At 29.7% G+C, this 23,873-nt stretch overlaps 1 protein-coding gene across 3 annotated transcripts in view; it reads right to left on the bottom strand.

The window, feature by feature from the left end:
• The window catches only part of LOC142326299 (AP-5 complex subunit zeta-1-like), a 53,529-nt gene that overhangs the window by 18,830 nt on the left and 10,826 nt on the right, over positions 1–23,873 (bottom strand). For 2 of the 3 annotated variants that reach the window (XM_075368672.1, XM_075368674.1), the window contains 7 exons: positions 22,724–22,956; positions 19,111–19,310; positions 17,731–17,878; positions 8,607–8,860; positions 7,212–7,411; positions 6,911–7,114; positions 5,665–5,820 (listed from right to left, as the gene is read on the bottom strand). In XM_075368672.1, coding sequence (XP_075224787.1) covers positions 5,665–5,820; positions 6,911–7,114; positions 7,212–7,411; positions 8,607–8,860; positions 17,731–17,878; positions 19,111–19,310; positions 22,724–22,956 — 1,395 coding nt within the window. Of the gene's footprint in view, positions 1–5,656; positions 5,821–6,910; positions 7,115–7,211; positions 7,412–8,606; positions 8,861–17,730; positions 17,879–19,110; positions 19,311–22,723; positions 22,957–23,873 lie in introns of all 3 variants that reach the window. The other variant, XM_075368673.1, reaches the window with a different exon arrangement.

Raw genomic sequence — 23,873 nt, 5'->3', positions numbered from 1 at the left:
TGATATTCAGATCTACAAATGACACCTTCATTCTCTTTACTGTTGTAACAAATTCTATAATGAGTGCAATTTATTCTCAGAGTACACAAATCTGATTAATGCTGTTAAATCCCAACCATACAAAAAACTTGCTATACCCTTTCTGTGGAAAATAACACAATATATAAATGATCTCCACTCAGGAAACTAACATACAAAATAAAAAACTTAGAAAATAATTTAGTATCAGTTAAAATAATGATTATAGGAATAAAAATAGGTTATAAGAATCAGTAAAATAGTATGACATTTTCTGTTTTAAATCAGACTTACAAGAATTCAATATGAAATGGTTTTAAAAGTGCAATATTAGTATAATTTACAATTTACAAAAAATTCAAATTGGTATTTTGATTATACTGAATATCAATTTAAATTTTAAACAAATTACCTATATTCAAATCAACAAAAAATCAGATATAGAATCATTTTAGAAAAATAGACTACATGAAATATTCACAATTATCATTTATTTTAAAATTTTAATAAAAATGCAAGAGTTAAGAAACCTAAGAAATAAAATTTAACTCTTAGTAAGTTTTGTCAAACTGTATTTTGTAGTTCATTTGTTAGGAGTGTCACTGTTATATTTAAATTATTCAAAACATACAAAAATTTTAACTTTGTAATAATGATCGACAGACAAACTATAATGTTCAACAAATGTTTGTTTTATTAAGACAAGTTATGCAATTCATTTTTGATAAAACTTTCTAAAAACCAATTTCTTTAAAATATCCAAATCATATTACAATCTGATCGCATAAAGGATATAGAAAACAATTTGCCACAGCTATGGATAAGTATGCATTACGATGATGAAATACATCTTGTATATGACAATTTGAATCAGTTCCAGCCTAAGAAAATGGATTTTATCCAAATTGTACAGTGGAAATATGAAAACAACATTTCACAAAGTTCAATGCCAAACCAAAGCTTACGACTGTGGATTCTTAGCTGTAGCCTTTATGATGTCTATGTGTTTTGGAAAAACCCATAACAAGAAAGTTATGATAAATCAAAAATATGACAACAATCATACAAAAGAATGCTTTACGAATATCCGAAAAGCTCAAAAATGTTAACTTCAATAGCCAGGGGAAAGAAAAAATACAACATATGAATGTGTTACAAGATATTAACCAAAAATATTCAATTAGCCAGCTTCAGTTATTTCTTCATTGACATATTAAAAAATACCTATCATAATAAATTTTAATGACATTAATATTATTTTTTACATTTTTTTTTAATTAATATAAAATTACTTTGTTATATTTAAATCTTTTAATTTTAATTTTTGAATCAAGATGCTCTACAACATTTTTAATATTAGCATCACAATTTCAAAAAATGTTTTTGATTTTTTGAATATTTGAGGACATGCATCAGGAAGCTTTTTTTAATAATTAAAATATTCACTAAATTGATTTTAAGTAAATTAAAATTGAAATTTGAAAAACTGTGGAATTTTTTAAAAGTTTGGGAACTCACCCATTAGGAGAGGGGTGTTACATTTTTTTAGTGACTTTATTGTTTAACAAAATATGTTCTGAATATTAAAAATTTTAAATTGCAATTTTTTTTTATTTTGTGGGTTCTTATACTAGAGGAGAACCATTTAGATATATTCATTTTTAAGAACATAATTCATAAGTGGTGATAATAAATTTTAAAAAATAACTTTTTAAAATTTAAAAAAAAATTAAGATTTTTATATTTTAAAGTCAATGTGAGATAGTCAACTTGTGAGATAGATTTAAATTTTAAATAAATTTTTAACATTTTTTTTCTAAATAAAAATAAACATCCATTGGTTACCACAGACTAGTTAAGTGATATGGGCAAAATATGTTTATAGTGGTTTAAGACATATTGATGTAGAAAATATAGACAAAAAAAAAACATTAATTTCTTTTCTGAAGCTATATACAGCTTAAAAAAATATATAGTAATTTTTTGAGGAGGGGGTGAATATTAAATAAGAATGTTTGGTAATTTGTGATCTTGATTAAAAAAACGTACGATTTCAGCCAAAACACCCCCACCCCTTTTTTAATTCTTGCAAAAATTTAATACATCTTTCCCCCTGAAAGTAGCACCTGTATATCAAGTTTGAAGAAAATTGATCAACAGGGTCCAGAGTTATAAGACCAAATACAAGCAAACATACATACTGTCGTGTGTTCGCAGCTTGATCAGGATATTGATAGACTGACAATTGAGAATGTTTATAAAATTACAGTTTATTAGTTTATATATAAGTAAAACAAGATAAATCAATAATAATAATATTAGTAATAATGACAATAGTAATAACAATAATAATAATAATAATAAAACTACAATAATAAACAACTCATAATAATAAACGTCAATAATAAACAAACAATAATTATAACCACAACATTAATAATAATAATAAAACAGTGATTGCATATAAAATAGAATTTAAAGTAATCATGAGGATTTATTTACATACAGTTAAACACTGAAAACCAGAATTCAACCCCATTGACATAAGAAATTAGCATGACTGCTAATCTTAACACGTTTAACCATAAGTCTTGTATTAACAACAATAGTACAATAGAAAGATAAGTATAAAAGTTTTTTCACCACAAATGCCTTTGCTGTTCACAAATAAAACTACCCTAACAATTTACAAATGAAATTTATTACATTATCTCTTTCACTTATAGTCTAATAGTAACTCACTGAACCATTTCTTCTTTTCATGTACTGTCCACACTGGAATTACCTGTTACTTAATGTTAATCACATAGAATATAAACGCACTAGAGATTCACTCCTTCACTGACCTTGCAGAATACTGTCGCTTCAAACATATCTACCAAGAATTGATGAAAGAGTTGCCTTGACTGCAAAAGGAGATTGAAGTCGTGCTCTCGAAGCATCATGTGATATGCATAAAAATCCATGCAAGAAACTTTTTTATTAGGAACTGGCTGTCTTGTTGTTGGATCAATGACTGGAATATTGAAATGATATCCTGGCTCACCTTTACTGAAAATTAACGGGTACTGCAAAGCATCATAAAATTTATGAGTATCGGCTACACGTTTCAGCGTATTATCATGTGCCCATAACACTATGTCTCGTGGAGAGTATGGGTCACCAGTAACCAAAACAGCAACTTCATTGATCATCGGCACATTATAACGCCTCTCATGTTCACCACGTGGAGTCCGATCAGCATGAATGACCACTATGTAATTATCCGGAGGCCAGTTTTCTATTGCACTTTTAAAGGTATTTACCAACAAATTGTGGCTGTGTAACATTTGTTGAATTTTCAATACTGTATCTCTTTCGACTCCTTCAACATACTGACAACGACAGTTTACTTCATTTTCTTCATGACCCATAAAATACACCTGCAAAAATGTATGCTGTTCATTATCTGCTGGAAAAAGTAATCCAATCTGATGATATATCTGTCCTTGTACAGTAAAAGTTGGTGAAAATCCGGGCATTCTTATCACTTTATCTACTCCAAAGGATGTCATTTGGAAGCAAGAGTTATACTTTCTGATTTTAATTAAAAATTGTTTTGACTCATCTGTAACACTTAAATATAGAGTTTTCAAAGGCTCCTCTGGTTCACCAAGTAAAGGAAGCGAAACTTTACCACTGGAACAGCACATTCCAGCAGTTTCATCTTTCCATTTCAAAGCATCGCAATGCTGACATTTTCTATTCATTGAGCCAATACCAATTAAAGAATGCTTATGGTATTCAAGTGAAGGATCATATTGAAATCCAGAATTATTAAATACAGACCAATAGTTACGCATGAAATTTCGACGGCGCGTGATTTGCATTTCTGCATGAACGATTCTTCTCACCTGCTATTGTTCTGGAGTTTCTCGCTCTTATAGCTGCCTGCTATTCAGCTTGTCTTTCTAAATGAATTTGTGTTTGAATTGGCGTTTCAGCTGCTCTTAAGGTAGCTTGGCGTTCAGCTTCCTCATCTAACCTTTCTTGTCTCTGAGAAGTTGTTTCACCAGCCCTCAAAGCACATTGTCGCCTCGCTTGTTGTTGTCGTCTTAGTTCTGTGTGAGCAGAAGATTCTTGAGTTCGAGCAACTTTTGCCGCCCGGGCCCGTGATGAATCCCTGGACAGGTTAGATTTGCGCTTCAGAGGCATTTTAGAAAAAAAAAACAGAATAAAAACTGAAAATAGCGTTAGAAGTAAAACAATAAACATGCACCTAACCTCAAAAACTGGAAAAGTTTAGTATTGCTTAGAAATGACAGAAGAATAACAATAAATGTAGAAGGATTCGAAACAGCAGAAGCACTATACTCAATTGAATAGTGACTTGATCGTCGGTATTACAGTGTTGGATTGGCACTTTATTTCATTTACTTACTGGAACGCCAGATGGAGTTGAATTTGGTCAAATTTTTTGTCGGACGATCATAGCTACCAATATAAATTTTTTTACCCTCCCAAAAAAATGTTTTTTTTTTTTTACTAAAAAGTGTCCTATGTCCTTTGCAATACCTTTGAGAATATGTGTACGAAGTTTCATGATGATCGGTCGAGTAGTTTCTGCGTGAAAGCGTAACAAACAAACAAACTCACATTCACATTTATAATATTAGTAAGGATACAAGAAGTAAAAGTAACTATAACTGGACATCAGCTTACTAATGTTATGACAAATAAATAACTGGAAAGAGCATACATTTGCATTATAGAAACAGCATAATAAATAATGTTTAAGTAATTGCAATAGGCTTATCCCACTCCCACTAAAACAAAATACAACCTTGAAGATACTTGCCTGTTTGGTTAAATAAAAAATATAAAAGAACATTCTACTTCAGATACTGATAATTCATAATTTTATTGACAATGAGGAACATATATATGTTTACCATTTTAATTTTGCACCTGATCAGTATCTTGTTAATCCTATTGTTATTCACTTAAGACAATTTAGCATTTAAAGTTTTAACATTTTAATAGTTTCAGGGCAATACCATTGACTGTGACTGTATTTAAATTTTACATAAAAAAAGTTTGTTTATAATATTAATAAATTAATGAATTTTACCTTTTAGTATTTTATTGTAGCTTTTTCAACTTCTTTGAATATATACATAAAAAAAAAATATTTCATACCAGCAAGCTCTATATATAAATAAATCCCTATTATTAAATTATTTATTTTTCAGATTTTTGTCAACTACTTTCCTTACTTATAGAGCTAACTTTTGTAAAGATTACAATTTGTATATGCAATACATATTTTAAATATAAAAATATTGTATAATCATGTGTATATGTCAAATATATTTACTTATTAGCTTTTTATTAATAGAAAACACATGCTAGCCTGTAAAATATGTACATAGAGAATCACGAGCATATTTTTATCAATATTAAACATTTTAAAATAAATTTAATGGAAAACCTAATAAAATATAAGTTTTAATAGAATAACCAACTCATGATGAAACACCAATTAATGCTTCAAGATGGAAATTCTTGGTGAGAGACAAGAGCAAGATATACTTGTAGTATACATATTCAGACTTAAAAATTAGCACAAAATACAACTTAAAAAAATAAAAATACGTACATACTCACTTATTAGTATATTCACCAAGAGCCCAGATAAGGTGAAAATAAACTGCTGGACATAGTTCCATATTTTTTACATTTGATATAAATCTTATCACAGATTCATGACTGACTAATACAGGATGAATAGAAAATAAATGATTCAACTGATCTCCAATTAAACTGAAACAAAAAATTAAAATCTTTTAATAATAAACTTCCCAAAATGTTTTTTTCATTTGCTAAATTAGTTGGCTTCACCAACAAACATGAAAATGTTAAGTATCAAACAGGAAAAATCATACGGATATTAAGCAAAATACTTCATATGCTACCAAATATTTGGTTATACAAAAATGATTGGCTCTACTGGAGAGTAGCGCCATGTTACACAAAAATGTGTTTTTTAAATTATTAGTTAATTGAAAAGATGTTTTAAATACAAAAAAATACAACAAACACATAAAATACAATTTTATAAATACATATATATATATATATATTTCCATTAAACTAGTTAAAATTCACTAAACCAAAAACATCATAAAGACTCATACAGAATAATTTGAAAGTATACTTATATAATTATTTAATAATAAATCCTTATCCTCAACAGTTTAAATTTTCAATAAGCAGCAATAGAAATACTTTAAATACTGTATGTTTAAAATAAATGTCAAATTAGCAACAGCGCAGTTAAGAAGTGCACGATTTCTTTAATCTACAACCTTTTGTTAACAATATCAGTCCCTCTTATACCCATACTTGTATAAACTTTTATTATGGTTTGCTATAATATTAACGATATTATAAAAAGCTTTTTTAAGTTGTTATCATACTAATATTTGTATATTCAATATTAAAGCTGCAATCTTATCTTTCAATTGTTTACACTTATGAAATCTAATAACATGAAGTTTTGGTTAAATTACATTAAATATTTTTTAAATTCATTGATAATATAGTTCAACAGTAATTTGTTGATTGTTCTCATATAGATTTTTGATCGACCTATTTAATGAAAAGATTAGACTTCCATGATTTATCAAAAAAATAAATATTAGATTCTAACTGATCATATATTAAAAAAAGATTCTAAAACAATTTTTTCATACAACCAAAATAATATTATCTGAACCAGTATTTGGCATGTTGTCAAGAAGGCAATACATATCACATCAATATTGAGTTCAGTTTCACAGGATGCCACTGATATTCATTAGCAGTAATACAATCAAATAGTAATTAAAAAAATAAATAAAGTATACAATACCTGTGTAGTTGTTCTTTGTATCCTGGAACTTGAAAAATAAGAGCTAAACGACTAAGCATAAACGGTAAAAGAGCTGTGGCTGTAGACTCTGTTACAATAGCAGATGAGAGAAATGAATTTAATACAAGTGGTGCAGCTTGACTACATGTCAACACAAGACCTTGCATATTAAGTTTATCTATCTGAGAGTAGAATTCTGGATATCTAAAAGAAAAGAAAAAATCACACACTTCCAATTATAATTTTTAAAATAAATCCTGTATCCTTAAGTAAAATAGAATAGAATCAACATAAAACTTACAAATGAATAATCTGTGATGTATGTTGAGTTATGCTGGTCGTTTTAATGAAGTGTTCAAAAACAATGTTACCATTAGAAACTTGAAGATTAAATATTTTTGTAAGAATTGGATCATTGTAACCAGCTTTTATTAAAACTGGAACTTGATGTATGCATATTACTGCTGACAGTACAGGTAAATCAATCATTCTATGAAATACCTAAAAAAAAAAAAAAAAATCACATAACTTCCCCATCTTCAATCAACCACTTATTAACAACACTACTTGCCTTGAAATTTTAAATAAAGCAACTTTATTTTAAAGAGCTGGTAAGGCATTAAAAAAGGTATTCCAAAGAATACAAAAGGCTGCTTAGTTCATCTTGATAGTTATGCAGAAACATCATGGAAAACTATAAATAAAAGGTCCTGAAACTTAAGGTTGAGGGTGTTGCCAGGCTATACACAAAAGAAAAGGAAATTATAAATTCAGTAAATACTCACAGTTGTCATAAATTAATACATACTTCAATAAAAAGTTTTAGATTAAAAAAAATAAATAGTTGATAAATATGGTATTTTTTTTTTAAAAAACCCATATGAATACATACTTAAAAAAATAATAGCAGCCTACCTGATTCTTATATTACAAAAACACTTAAACAAGAAACAAATATTTTCTCATGAAAAATTAAAATAAGAAAAAAATTTCTTACGATTCAAATTAGTTTTATTTTAATTTAATTTTCATAACCCATCAAACTACAAATTTTATCCAGCACTGTCTGCTTTAATAACAAAAGGGATGGTTCACTACACATATTTTTGGCCACTGAAATTTTATTATTACTTCAAAACCTTATATTTTCAAAAATAGTACTTGAGCTGGATATTCCAGGTATTTTGGGATAATCAAGCTGCAAGAGAGCAGAGTTCACCATCTTGCCTAAGACGTGTACATATCGACACACTGCACAACCACAGTAAACAAATCAATGATTAAAAGCAAAAATTAATAAAAAAATAAATAAGTAAACAAAGAGGTTTTATTAAACAAAATAGAGATGAAATTAAAATCACTTTAACAATTTTCAATTACTGTACAATACTTATTTAATGCAGTGAAAAGAATCACTTCCAGGCATGTGGAAAAATATTTGATACAATTTTAAATAATATCTGAATACTTTTACTCGCTAGACTGTAATATATCTAATTGTACAATACTACACAAACAAAGACAGTCAAATAAATAACTCTTCCATAGTTAAGTAAAATGCAAAGTAATGACTAATTTTTATTAATTTTCAATAAATACGGGTACTATAATAAAATGAACAACATAAATAGTCAGACAAACATAAGTATACAAAGTTTTTAAATGTCTCAAGGTCTTTGAAAATGAACAAACTAACCTCAACAATATCATCATTATCATAGCTTTTTACCAAATAAGAAGCTACTTTAATGAATTCTTCAAGTAAAGCCTGAGGATGAGTTGCAAACATTTTTAATAAATTTGGATGATATTTAACAAGTAATGGTTGTAAAATATCAACATCATCAACAAGGAGATTTATAAATTCAAAGCAGTCTATTCCAACAGTAAAACATCTTGAAATGCACTCTTTCATCATCTTATGAGAATATTCATCAGCACTAGACTGATCTGAAAAATAAAAAATTTGCCCAATTAACTTGCTTAATTTAATTAATTAAAATATAGAATAATTCAGGATGAAAGGTAAATAATTTGGGAACTGATTCTAGAGCTTCAAATAAGGAAAAAAAAGTTCTTAGAAACATATGTCTGAAAACGCTTTGTTATGAGTTACAGCTAGTAAAAACATTTTGCCTGGATTTCAGTTCCCCTGATGAGATGAGGTCATACTGAAATTTTTTAGAAGTTATATAAGCAGTAGTAAAACTTGATGGTTTCTTATATTTTTTGTCCTGAAAAATAGAATAAACAGGTCCCAGAACTCTATTTCCTGTAGTTTTCATGATATCCAACGTAAAACAGAAGAATCTGTAGATGAAAAACATATTTTTTAGGTTTAAAGCACAATAACTTTGTTAAATGACTAATAAATGCATAAATTTTATTATAAATACTTGAAGAGAACTTAATTCTAAGAAAAATGTTATAAAGTTTATGAAAAACAAAAAACATCTAATAATAATAATCTTATATAATTAAAAACAAGAATAATAATCTTTTATTATTAAAAACAAAACTTAAGAGAAAAATGTTATGAATTTGTAAAAATTAAAAACAACTGTTTTTAGTACAATAAATTTACCTTTGAAAAATTAAAAAAATGTTAAATTTAATTTTAAAAAAATTCTCACTGTGGTTTATATTGTATTATTTTACAATAACTGTCCGAAAATTCCACCACTGACATCTATGCACTTTTCAACCAGTCTCTTAATATTTTCTTTTGTCAACCTAATAATATCTTCGTTCTTGTTGGGGTAGCAGCATTGAGAATGTGAACAATCAGTTGAGCATTGTGTCTACTTTTTGCTCGTATACTTTGTATTTCATCCATCCCAATAAACAGTAATAATCTAAGGGAGTAAGGTTCAGTGATGTAAGTGCCCAATTTACCAATCCTCTACATTCAATCCATTTACTAGTAAATTTTTGATCTCAAAACTGTCTTACTTCATTCATGAAATGTGTTGGTGCTGCATCAAGTTGATGGTACATTTCAATCTGTTTTGCCAATCAGAAATTTTCAACCACTGAAAGAAATTCATTATTTAAAAATTCCCGATAATTTCTCGCTATGACAAGTTATTCTAGTGTGAAAGGCTCTATGAATTGGTTGTTGGTCATGCTACACCAAACATTCACTGAAAATCGTTGTTGGAAATTTGTTTCAACTACAGCATGTAGGTTTTCCTCAGCCCACCAATGTGAATTCCATGTGTTGTTTACACCATTATACGGATAAAAGTAGCTTCATCCAAAAATATGTATAAATGGAATTAGTGGTAATTATTTATTAACTCATTGAAAAAATGGCAGTTGTCTGGCATGGTGACCAAGCCAAAAAACCTTTGTAATGTTGAATCATGTAGAAATCCTATGTGTGCTCTTTGAAGGACTAAGCTATAGCACCAATGAATGTTTTCCCTTCCATCATGATGTACTGGTTAATGATGTTCAAATGAAACATGAGTGCTGGGAAGTCTATCATTTTCACAAAAATTATTAATAATTCTAGAAAAATACTTTACGGTAAGGAACTACTGATCCAGGATACCTATGTCCGGCCTTTCATCCAGAGGTCCCGGATTTAAATCCCAGTCAGGCAAGGAATTTTCACATATGCTACATATCAATTTTCATGCAATCATCTCATCCTCTGAGGCAATACCCCAGAGGTGGTGGTCCCAGAGGTTAAACAAAACAAAAGAAGATAACTATGTCAGTATACTTCCACTGCAGCTAGAGCAATCTCATCACAAAAACTGTATACAATAATGATATCAGCATATCTGCATGAGTGAAGACATGGCATATTTAAAAAAAAAAGAATTAAAAACTGAACTTCAATTTTAAATTCAAAATCAATTGGAAAAATGTAGGTATACAATTTAGAATATAACAAACACAAGAAAACTACACAACTTGATTCTCAAAAATAATTAAACTAATCAAAATTATTTCCAAAATAACTAAACTGCCTAACATTTATTGTTAAAAAGTAATCACAATTTTATGACAACAATAAGTAGTATTCAAATTAATTTTGAAGTATATAGTTTAGAGTTACCAACGTATTTTTTCAAAGGTCTAAATTTATTGTACCAAAAAAGAGCTGTTTTAATTTTTACAAATTCATAATTCATTTTTCTCTTAAGTTTTGTTCTTTTTGGTTTTTTAATGATAAAATGTGATTTTTTTCTTTTTCATAGACTTTATTACATCAAATTTTTGAGAATTAAATTATTTATATTTTTGATAATAAAATTCATGCATTCATTGGTCATTTAACAAAGTTATTGTACATAAAAAAAACATGCTTTTTGTCACAAAATTGTTCTGTTTTACATTGGATATCATGAAAGCTATGAGAAATACATCTCTGGTTCTGTTTTATTTGATTTTTCATGCCCAGAAAAATCAAGTTTTCCCCTTATAAAGTGCCTAAAAAACTTAAGTATGACCTATTTCACCAGGATAACTGAAATCCAGGCGAAAGTATTCACTAGCTGTAACTCTATAAGAAATTATTTTCAAACATGTTTGTATGAACTTATTTCCTTATTTCAAGTTCTAGAATCAGTTCCCAAAATTATTTCCCTTTCCTCCTGAATCACTTTCTATATTAACAAAATGGGTTTACCACTATTACTTTTCAATTATATTTTTGCATTCAGTACATAAATGTAAACTCTTAAAAACCATGCATGACTCCCCACTATAAAAATTAAAATCCATTACCATATAATAATGAACTATTAACATTAATATTATAATAATGAATTATTAATACAATATGGTATTACATATGGTAGTAATATAAAAAACTTAAATTTTTAAAAACCCAAAATTTCAAAACTTATAGAAGATAAAGTTTTTTGTCTATGTGTGAAGGTAGAGGGAAAACACCAAAATCACATTGCAAAATTAAGCAGTGCACCTTTATAATATGTGTCATATATAAAATATATCACCACAAAAATCATTAAAAATAATAAACTAAACAAGAATGCATTACATTAACGTAAACAGACAAATTCAGAAAAATAGTTCACTAATTTAAAAAATCTCGATTCAATGTAATATTCAAAACAAATCTTACACATGGAACACAATCATCAAAAATAATGCTCTGGAATATTTAAATTGAACTGTTCTGATTCACAACATTCTGCATTGGTCAAATGAGAGAAAGGAGGAAGCATAGTGTGTACATGTATGTATGTATGTATATGTGTGTTTACATGTGCATGCACAGACACACACAATGCACATTTACTTGAACACTATAAAAAATATAAGCATAAAAAAACAAACAATTCACTAAATGAAAGATACAATTCAAACTATACATACAAGGGACAGTTCAAAAGTAAGAGCAAATGGTAACAAAATGAGAACTTGAAAAAATGAAAACCATCTGGGATTGTGGGCACTTTTGTACAGAGATTTTCAAAATTCACTTTCTTCGAATGATTAAGATGCCGGTTTTGAGGTAAAGGAAGAGATGGCAGTCACTGTACCCTAGGTCAGGGCTGTAACGGGAAGATCAAAAATCTCCCATCCAAATTTTTTAATCATTTTTTGTTGTACATGCAGCCATATGTGGACATGTGTTATCATGAAGAGCAATTCTTGATCTCAGCATTCCCCATCGTCGGTTTTGAATGGCATAATGCAGTTTAGAAAGTGTTTCACAATAAACTTGTGATATGATGACTGTTCCAGATTCCATGAAATCAATCAAAAGCACACCCTTTCTCAGAAAGCCATGATTTTCCTTCAAAACTGGGCTTGCTTGAATTTGGTTTCAGTCGACCAGAGCAATGCCACTCTATGGATTGTTGTTTTATTTCAACATTAATGTACAAAATCACTGTTTCGTCACCAGTGACACAATATGAGGAAAACATTTGTCTCCTCGTAGTTAAAGCGATCAAGAAAATCATGTGCAGATGTCATTCTGTGTTCTTCGTAAACACTTGTCAACATTTTCAGCACCCATCAAGCATACAGTTTACGATAGCCTAGGATGTCAATCATGATTCTCAACAATGTTATCTTTGAAACTTCAGGAAATTCTAGAAAATGGTTGCTAATAGTAAAGCGACGATTTCTCTTACTTTTGCATTCACACATTTATAAGATCAATGGCCCAGATACTGGGCCTGATACTTCTCTGTCTGTCGTGAACATTTGAATGACCTGTCTTAAACACATGAACCCGTTACCTTGTTTCCTTCACTCACTGCGGTAGCTTCATATTTTTCACACAGTTGATGGTGAATTTCAGCAGCATTATGTCCTCTTGTGTTCAGGAATCTAATCACTGATCAAACTTCAAAATTGGTGGGATTTGTTATTACCACATTCATTTTAACACACTGTCTCACAGAGAAAAGCAACAACGAACTGACAACAATTTGGTTGTTTCAAGCCCAACAGACCACTTAAAACTACTGCATATGTGCAAACCAATCAGTGTTGCCCAATTGATATTTATATGAGAGGTGGATCAAAAAGTAAGTTACACCCTTGCCGTGTTCTTGAACTGAAAGGGTTATGTTAATGTCTTATGATGGCAGCACTGGTTGCATTGTTGTCTTCACGCTCCCCCAGCAGCAATGCTGTAAGACATTCAGTACATGTGTAGCATCATTGTCAATATGGCGTGTCCTCTAGAGGTTTCATCCAGCATAGAAGTGCGTTCAGTAGCCCAATTTTTGTGGGCAAAAAATTACAATTGTTGTGAAATTCATCGCCAAATTGTTAAGGTATACAATGAGAAAGCAATGTCGCACCTGATGATCACAAAATGGTGCCAAACGTTCAGAAATGGAAGAACAAATGTGAGCGACAAACTGCATGCTAGGCATCCAACTGCAAACTCGAGGGTAATGCGAAACATGTGAATGAAATGATCTTGAGTAACCAGCTCATTAAAATTAGAAAGATTGTAAGTAAACTTAACATCAGTTATGGATGTGTATTTGCGATTATTCACGATCAGCTTGATTGCCGTAAGATGTGTGCACAATGGGTGCAACATCTGTTGACCAACAACCACAAACATCAACATTTTGTGTCTGCTCTTTCTTTTCTTCAACGTTATTCCAGGACTGGTACACAATTTTTGAAACAAATCATCACAGGGGATGAAAGCTGGGTGCTTCATTACACTCCTGATGCTAAATGAGCATCACATGAATGGAGACATAAAAATTCACTGCTGGCAAAAAAAAAATGAAAACATCTCCACATGTTCAAAAGATTATGGTGACAGTCTTTTTCAATTCTGAGGGAGTTGTTTACAGTGAATTTATACCCCGAGGAGCAACAGTCAATGCCAAATCTTACTGTAAGACTTTTAAAAAATTGCATAAAGCCATTAAAGATCGAAGACCCGGAAGATTGAGCGATGGGGTCGTTTTTCTTCATGACAATGCTACTCCTCATTCAGTCTCATGTGACAAAGGAGTTACTGCAAAAATTCAAATGTTAAGTGAGGTCTCATCCGCCTTACAGCCCTGACCTAGCACCCTGTGACTACCACCTGTTTGGTCCTTTCAAGTGAGACCTGGGAGGGGAGCGTTTCACTAATGATGATGAACTTAAGGAAGTGGTTCTTAAATGGTTGAAGGAAATTGGACAACATTTTTATGAGAGTGGAATTGAAAAACTTGTCTCAGGGTATGAAAAAGGTTTAGAAAAACTCGGCGATTATGTTGAAAAATAAATAAAATTATGTCGTTTTTTTTTGCAATTAAAAAAATTGTCTTACAAATATGTGTTTATTTCATAGAGGGGATGTAAGTTACTTTCTGATCGTCTCTTGTAAGTCATCGGTCCTAACTTTTGAACTACGCCTTGTACTTTTCAATCACATTTTTAATACATGTCTGCCTTATTTAAAAAATCCAACTAGCAATTACATCAGCTGACACCAGTGTGAAACAACAGAACTCATCATTGAGGATGGTTGCAAAGATGAATGAAAACTTTTTGAAGTGTTTTTCAAACTGTTTTATTTCACAATTTAGTGTGTCTTTTAAATGACAAATTAATATAATCGCTACTTAATTTCACTGAATACCAAGACAAAAAATGACTACACTTTAAAATGATTAAATAATAATTGACAATTTATTTTCATAAGACAGAAATTTTTACTTCTATATTTCCTTTTAAAGCTAATTAGCAGTACTTCATATTGCCACTAGTAGCACTATTATTAATCACACCAGTATTAAAAAGGTTAAAAAGCATGTTACTGAATAATATATTCAAACTATATAATGTATTAAAAAATAGAGTGTTTAAAAATGAATATCAGGGTTTTACAGCTATGTAATATTTTTCAAGTTTTATGTACAAAGATTAAACTATACATGAAATGAAACAGCAACTCAAACAGATTTGACATTCATATTCTTTACAGCCATTACAAGCTTTAAAGCCTACAGATTATGGATTGCATGCTAGCTTTGCAAATGAAATGATGCATCATGCGATGAAGACTTTTTTTATTGTGACGTATTCACTGACGAATTAACATTTCATGTAAAACAATCCTAATGTGCACATCTGGGGGAACAGAAAATCCTCACAAAATATAGCAGTATGAATGAGACTCCTTAAAATTGACTCTTTTTTGTGCTGTATCCTGACAGTAAATTTAAGGTCTGTTCTTTTTCACAGAAGCAAGTGTGTCTTCTTCCTTTTTTACTTCCTTGTACCAAATAAAGGAAGTATTGTAATTGCAAAAAATGTTGGTTTTTAGATTTTAACAGAAATATCCATTTTGACCAACCCTGAATCCATTTTGACTAGTTTTGGTGTGACATATGTATGTATGTATCTCACATAACTCAAAAACAATTACCCATACGATATTGAAATTTTGGATTTAGGCTGTAACATCTAACTATGCACCTCCCCTTTTGATTGCAATCAACTGTACCAAAAGTGTCCAAAAAAGCCCAAAATCCAAAAAACTTTGGATATCTGTATAATAACTCTAGTAATAAGCCCTCACTGAGAGCTTTTCAATGATATGTCATAAGTGGTACTTATTTTTTTATTGGTTCCAGAGTTATAGTCAAATAAAATTTTAATTGATATATTTGGATCTTACAAGGGGAGGCACATCGCAGCGAATCAGACTTCATCAACTTTTTTTTAAATTTAAATATATTGATTTATCAATAATTATTATCCTCCGAATGTAAAAAACTTTTTATAATAAATAATTCAATAACAACAATAAAAAAAATATGAAAAATATCAGAAGTTCTTAATGAAATAAAATTTTATGTACTTTTCATTTTAAAAAAATGTGTAATAGATGTACACGGAAGTTATGTGGTGTCCACATCAGGTTTTTTTATTTAGCCTCTTGAACCACCATAAGTTATTATATTATATTACATCATAGAGGATGAATGAGGATGATATGTAACAATGTAAATGAAGTGTAGAATTGTGCAGTCTCAGATTGACCATTCCCAAGATGTAGGGTTGAAACCCAACCACTAAAGAACACCGGTATCCACAATCTAGTATTCAAATCCGTATAAAAGTAACTGTCTACTAGGATTTGAACCTTAGAACCCTCAACTTCAAAATCAGCTGATTTGTGATGACGAGTTCACCACTAGACCAATCCAGTGGGTTTAAGCAAGTGTGTCCGGAATGAATTATCTTGATATGCTACAAACATGGCTCTTTCCTCAACTACAATATGAACCACTGAACTTTATTTGGCAACAAGATGGTGCACTTCCTCACTGGCATTATGCTATACGTGATTGGCTGAATGAAATTCTCCATGACTGCTGGATTGGATATTGGGGAACATATGACAAGGCTTTTTTGCTGTGGCTTTCATCTACACTCAATCTGATCCCATGCAATTTTTTTCTTTGGGAGTTTATAAAGAATCAAGTGTATGTGCCACCATTACCAGCTGACCACCCAACTTGAGATACAGGATTGAAGCAGTTGTCACATCAATTACTCCAGACTTGATGATTAAAGTATGGGATGAACTCTCCTATCTGCTGGATGTGTGCTGTGTAATGAATGGCACTCACCAAAAGTATTATTAATTTTTTATCACTACTCACAATAAAAAGCAGATTTTAGTAAAGATTTTTTTTGTTTTTAGTGGAGATTCTTTTAAGTTACTGAAGCTAGAGAGATATACACTTTCAGTTATTTTTACACGGATTTGAATACTAGATCATGGATACCAGTGTTCTTTGGTGGTTGGGTTTCAATTAACCACACATCTCAGGAATGGTTGAACTGAGAATGTACAAGACTACACTTCATTTACACTCATACATATCATCCTCATTCATCCTCTGAAGTATTATCTAAACGGTAGTTACCGGAGGCTAAAGAGGAAAAGAGAAGGAGAAGGTAAAAATATTAAAGTACAATTCTGCCAAACTGAAGACTGTTCAATAAAAATCTTTTATAAACAAGTTTTTGAAAGTAATGCTATTTAGCAGGGTTTCCTTACATTTTAGAAGTTTTACTTCATTAGTTATTTACAGAAGTATATTATTATGATGGAATTCATTACAAATCACAGAAAATGGGTGATGTTTTCTTACATCTAAACCACTTTCCACAATGCCTCTAACAAGTAAAAAAAAAAATTAATAATAATAATAGACAAAATTAGATCAATGGTTTCAATAAATATTTCTTAAGTAACTTAACACTGTAAGACTATCAAATTTTAATAGGAATACTAGATAAGCTTTTTTATAATTTGTTTTAAGATACAAATAATACTAAATAATAATACATACCAAATGAGAGATAAAATCGCCAAATTTTAATTCTTAAGGATGTATCTTTCTTTGTTTCTAATTGTCTAACTATTGAAATACATTCATCTAGAAGTTCTTGATCTATTTCAGTTATTAGATATAGTAAATCTAATACCTCACATAACACCTACCAAAATACAATAAATTTAATTATAAACATTTAAAGATTACTGCAAACAGAAAAAAATGACCAACACCACCAAACTAATCAATTTTTAGAAACAAATTTATAAAAAGTATTGCTTAATGGCAATTTTATACATAAAAAAATCATAATGAAGAGAACATTTTTAAATTCACAATCAAATTTTAGATTTTACAATCACCCCTGATCAAAAATAACTACAAAATCTCATCAATTAACAGTATACAGATGGGTTGAAAATGCATTCAAATAAGAATTTATTTGGATATATTTGAAACAAATTCATCAAGTAATTATTAGTATACTGTTTTATAATACTTTTTTAAAATTCAACTTACACAAAAATGCAGTTAAGATGTAAATTGTAACTGAAACTAAATGAAATATCAGTCCCCATTTCTCTTTAATATCATCATCTGAATTTCAAATCATAAAAACGTATACATCAATTACTTATAATTTAAAATATTAGCAGGGTTTCCTTACAACCAATTTCTTTTTTTTTTTAATATTCTAAGTTTTACATTATGTTTGCTATATGAACTACAAAAATTTTATTTTCGTACAGTGAACCTTCCCCCCTCATAAGTGATGTCTAGATCTCCACGCAAAAAGTTCTACTAAGAAGGACAGTTGGTTGTCCTTCAAATTTTAATCTTAATTTCTACAAAATTTAGTCTTGATGGACTGCCAAATTTCATTTTGATGGAATGCTGGATAAACCTTACATAATAAAATAGAATTTATTAACACAATCAACAGATACCCAAATAAATTAATCATTTAGGACATGTCAAATAGCTGAATGATTAGTTTTTGATTTATAGATTATTTATATGAAAACTTGAAAATTTTCAACAATATGTTATTCAGAGGAATGTTACATCAGTGAAAGATGCTAATTTACAAAGATTCAGAAATTTAATTTTTTTTTTTTTTAATAAAATACACCAGCATAAACCAATACACTAAATAATAAAAAATATGAATGGCCTTATAAATGATTTATATGTAGGCAGCATATAAAATTAGCACTTTGTAGTTATTTCAAATAACCTCACACATTGTCAATTTATTTTTTTATTATAGATATGCTTAATCCTAAGTTCCACCTTGGAAAAATCTAATTACTTTAATATAAATTAATAAAACAATGTAAATATTAATAAACTATACAAATTAATTTTGAAAACAGAAAAAATTAGTAAATTTACCGCAGTTATTAATGGAACATCGTCTTGAGAATTTGGTTTTTTTAAACACTGATCAATCAATACACTGCAATGGGCTAGTGCTGCTAACATAAGTTCTTTATAAATAGCTACACTATTATCAACTGAAAATGAAGATAACCACAATCTTAATTGTGAAAATGTCAGAATGCTCATTATATGTCCAACAGTCATGTTACTGCCTATAGAAAACAACCAAACTGATTAATACATTCATAAAAAGATAAATAGCATAAATAAGACTTAAATAGTTAAATAAAATAAATGTAAAGGTAAAAGAACTAAGATCCCTCCACTCTGTTGGTTACCTTCGTACACTTAACAGTGATATCTAAACTATTATAGCCTCTGAGGCAATGATGCTATCACTATCATAACAAGTATGCCACAATTAATATTTAACAAACTATGACACTAAACTGTCCTAACTTTGTAAGAATTATTTAAAGAAATAGTTAACAGAGGAATATTATAAAGACTACAATCAGTTTGTAAAAAAAAAACAAGCACACAAGAAAAATAGTTCTAGGTAATTTTTGACCTGATTACTGCCATCCAAATATTAAGAATGATATCTAGTAACTTACTACTCAACTTTAAAATGAATTGAAAGAAATGTTTTGTATTAATAATTAAGCTTAAAATCTGGTTAATTGTATGAAACCTGTTAACAGCTTACAGGCAAGCAGCTGGACATGAAATCCAATTCAACAAAAGTAAGTGGTAAGTGAAGAACTATATCGGAAGAACCTACAATCTTGATTGAAATCAAGGCCATGAATTATGCACAAACGCAACTCAAGCCAAGAGGTTGAATGTGGACAGAAATGAAGACTTGAACAAAAAACAGTTAATTAATAAAATAAACAACTGTCATCAGCTATGAAATAAATTAAGAAGTAATACTTCTCCCGTATGGGAAGTTGGAAGTTACCTCCATCGGGTGCGTCCTGTGTCCTCTCAAGATTATTCCCCCCTTGGGAGGATCTAATGGAATAGATGGCAATATCCCAGCTATCAACCTGAGTAGTACTCCACACCATATCTAAGGATATGGTGATCAGGTTCCCTTATCCCAGTTATCCTTCTATCCTAAATTTTCCACGTTGAGCAGAATCTCAAATAAACTGCCCTGCACGCTTATAAACAGCAAGGTAGCAGTCCTATCGTCAAGCTTAACCTGCGCAGTGCTCATAACAGGGCCAGGAGATTAATCAAATTATTGGCAAGCATACACAAGCCTTGGAAAAAAAGGCAGAATCAACGATAAATAATCAGAAAAATCATAAAACTAAGAAATTTGGAATAATGGATATGCTACGCTTAGGTACATGGAATGTCCGGGGAATAACTGATAAAATTGATTTGTTTGATAAAGCTCTACTAGAAAACAGAATAGATATAGCACTAATAATGGAAACTTAAAAAAAACTGATAGGTAGTAATGTCTATGATAGTTATACATTATTTATAGCGGAGTTCCGCAAATTGAAAGGTCTAAATCAGGAGTGGCAATAATGGTTAATAAGAAGTGGAAAGGCAAATACATTCGTATAAATGGATATATGACAAGATTATACTACTAAGATGCAGAATACAGAGAAAATCTTGTATATGCTCCGGAACAAGGGAAACAGATGAAACAGAGTTATTGAGTTATTTTATAAGCTGCAGGACACACTGGATCAATGAAATAAAAAGGACTGTGTAATAATAGGCTGCTGGACATGATGGAATTGTGATAGGATTATTAAAACATGCTTCTACTTACATAAAGCAGAGATATTTACATTTATTAAATACGTGCTGGGTACAGAAGGTTATCCCAGATGGAGAAGTGAATGGAGAGCTATAATTGTACCCATCATTAAAAAAGGAGAAAGAAACAAATTCACAAACTATAAAGGAATAAGCCTGTTACCATCCAGACATAAAATATTCTTAAGAATTATAACACAAAGACTTAAAAATATAATAGAAACGATTCCAAGAGAGGAACAATCTGGTTTCTGAAAGGGTAGAAATTATACAGATAATATATTTGCACTGAAGCGACTGATAGAAAAACATCAGAATTCAGGAGGGAAACACATATCATATGTAGAATTACAGAAAGCATTTGACAAAGTAATATGAGAAAGGTTGTGACAAATATTAAACAAGCAAGGAATTTCAAAACAACTCATAGGCATCATACAATAAATGTATAAAGGATAGCCGTTTCAGGGGAGGAAAATAATAGAATTAGGACAAATTTAGGAGTTCAACAGTATTGTCAGTTCATTCCGTATGTCACCATTACTGTTTAACATACCCATAGACAATCTTCTACAGGAATGGATAGACGGCATGTCAGATTATACATATCAATTAAATTCTAAACAATTTGTTACATCCATGTTATTTGTAGATAATCTAATAATGATTCCCAATCTCCAAAGATCAACTATAGAAGGCCTTCTTTAAACTGAATAAAGTAGTAAAAGAATATAACATGAAAGTATCCTCAGGAAAAACAAAAGTAATAGCTTTCGGTGGTATCATCAGTTCAAAAATCAAACACAGCAGGGAAATCATATAACAAGTGTTACACGTAAATTATTTAAAATGTACAGTTTCATTCTGGAGTGAATTAGATGTTCAGATGTTCCAAGTAAGATTGAGAAATTTTATTACTATAATGGTATCATAAAAAGAGTTTTGAAAAATAAGGCTCAGAAAGAAACCCTAGTAAAATTCTATAAAACAGCATCAGTCGCAGCATTTCTCTATGGAGCAGAAACCTGGTGTCTTACAAAACAAATGGAAAAAAGAATTCCAGCCACAGAAATGAAATTTTTAAGTACTATTTGTTTTATTTATAAGTACTATTTGTTTTTGATTTTTAAGTACCATTTGTTTTATTTAATGAGATTTTTTTAAGCACTTTCTTTCTTTTTTTTTGTCGGATAGGAAGAGGAACACTGACACCAGTCAGTGTTCCTCTTCCTGTTCTGTTCTTCAGTTCTTAGATATCTACAACCTTAATGAGCGAATCAAAACCTGCAGACTAAATTGAACATACCATGTTGAAAGAATGGCAGAAGAGAGAAGCCACTATACAAGTATAAGTCAACAGGACACAGAAATTTAGGACGTCCCAAGGGAAATATGGAAAGATCAGCTTGTGTAATCATAACAGGAGGAAACCAACATGAGGAAGAAGAAAAAAGAAGTAATAATTCTTATCTTATTTTGGAAAATCTATGTTGAATATAATTTATAACATAAATTATAACTTATATATCGTCATCAAATACATAATATGCTGGTCAAGCTAAATTTTTCTAACCTATCAAAATAAACAATTTGAGCAGAAAAGGATCCTATTTTATGACAATATTATGACACTAAATATCCTTTTCATAACACTGGTTGATTTAAGAATAAATATTCCTATAAACATTAACAAACTCTTTCAAAGAAATAAATCATAAAATGTAACAAAAAATCGTTTATCATTTTTTTCAAAACTACAAAAAATTTGTAAAAGGACGTAATTAAAATTTACGAAAAAATATAATACACAAGTTATCCACAACATATTTGAACTTACTTAAACTAAGAGAAGTTGTTAGTGACACAAGTGGTGTACCATCAATTTCAGTTACATCAGATCTTGAAAAAAGTTGAGTAGTTGTTGATACCGAGTGAGAAAACTGCAACCATTCTGCCATTAACAAACTAAGTTGGCCATTAAATCTTTCAGGACAAAATGTAATAAGGAATGTAAATGCTTTACAACGATCATCCACAGTGGCAACATTAATGTTTGATTCATTTAATAAACTACAAAAATAAAAAAAATATGCATCATAATGTAAAATGATTTCATAACAAATAAAAATATCTGTATAGAAATGAATAATATTTAAAATAAACATTAAGCACACATAAACATATAATACACAATGTTTTTCATTATTTGAAATAAAACTGAAGAATATTTTAATTATATAATACTCAACAATACTATCAACTTGTCATATCTAAGACTGGTAAAAAAAAGAACTTAAATCTTATCTGTAGTAAAATAAACAATAATTGTGATTGTCTTTTTATGATAACAATTTTTTCTGAAATAGCAAATTTTTGGCCTTTATATGGTTAGGTGAAATTTTACTTCAAGCTCATATCCAAAATTAGTATTTGGTAATGAAATATGTAAACTAACACAGAAAAGGTCAATTAACTTATACAATTCTTATAATTCCAATTATTTATACAAAATAAGCGGTATGATTATTTTTTTTGCTGATTTCCTGAGTGAGGCAAGAGCAAGTAGGATGGGCATTGATTGTGCTCACCTCTCCATCTATTTCAAAAAGTACATTTGATTTAAACTCAGGTTTTTAATCAGGATAAAAAAATTGTAGCGAAGGAAATTGATCAGAAATGACCCACACACTCTGGTCATCTATGCACATCAAAAACAGATGCAAGCGATTTGAATATCAATGAAATTGGGTTAAAAAAACTTTTTTCCTAACCATTCATGCAGTAGTTGAATTTGCTGACATCAAAAAACTCTTCAACAGGTTTTTCATGAAAAACTGTGTGCTAAGGTGATGTAGAGACTCCTCACCCCTAAGCAGAAGGAAATTTGAATAAACATTTGTGCTGTCATCCTCAAAATCAGTGAAAATGGTCTAAATTTTCTTTTATGAAATTCAATAACTTAAGATAAATCATGATTTTTACATATG

The sequence above is a fragment of the Lycorma delicatula genome, chromosome 6, assembly GCF_047948215.1.
Source record: "Lycorma delicatula isolate Av1 chromosome 6, ASM4794821v1, whole genome shotgun sequence".
NCBI lineage: Eukaryota > Metazoa > Arthropoda > Insecta > Hemiptera > Fulgoridae > Lycorma > Lycorma delicatula.
The sequence above is the reverse complement of the archived record's forward strand: the minus strand, read 5'-3'. Positions and strand labels throughout refer to the sequence as shown.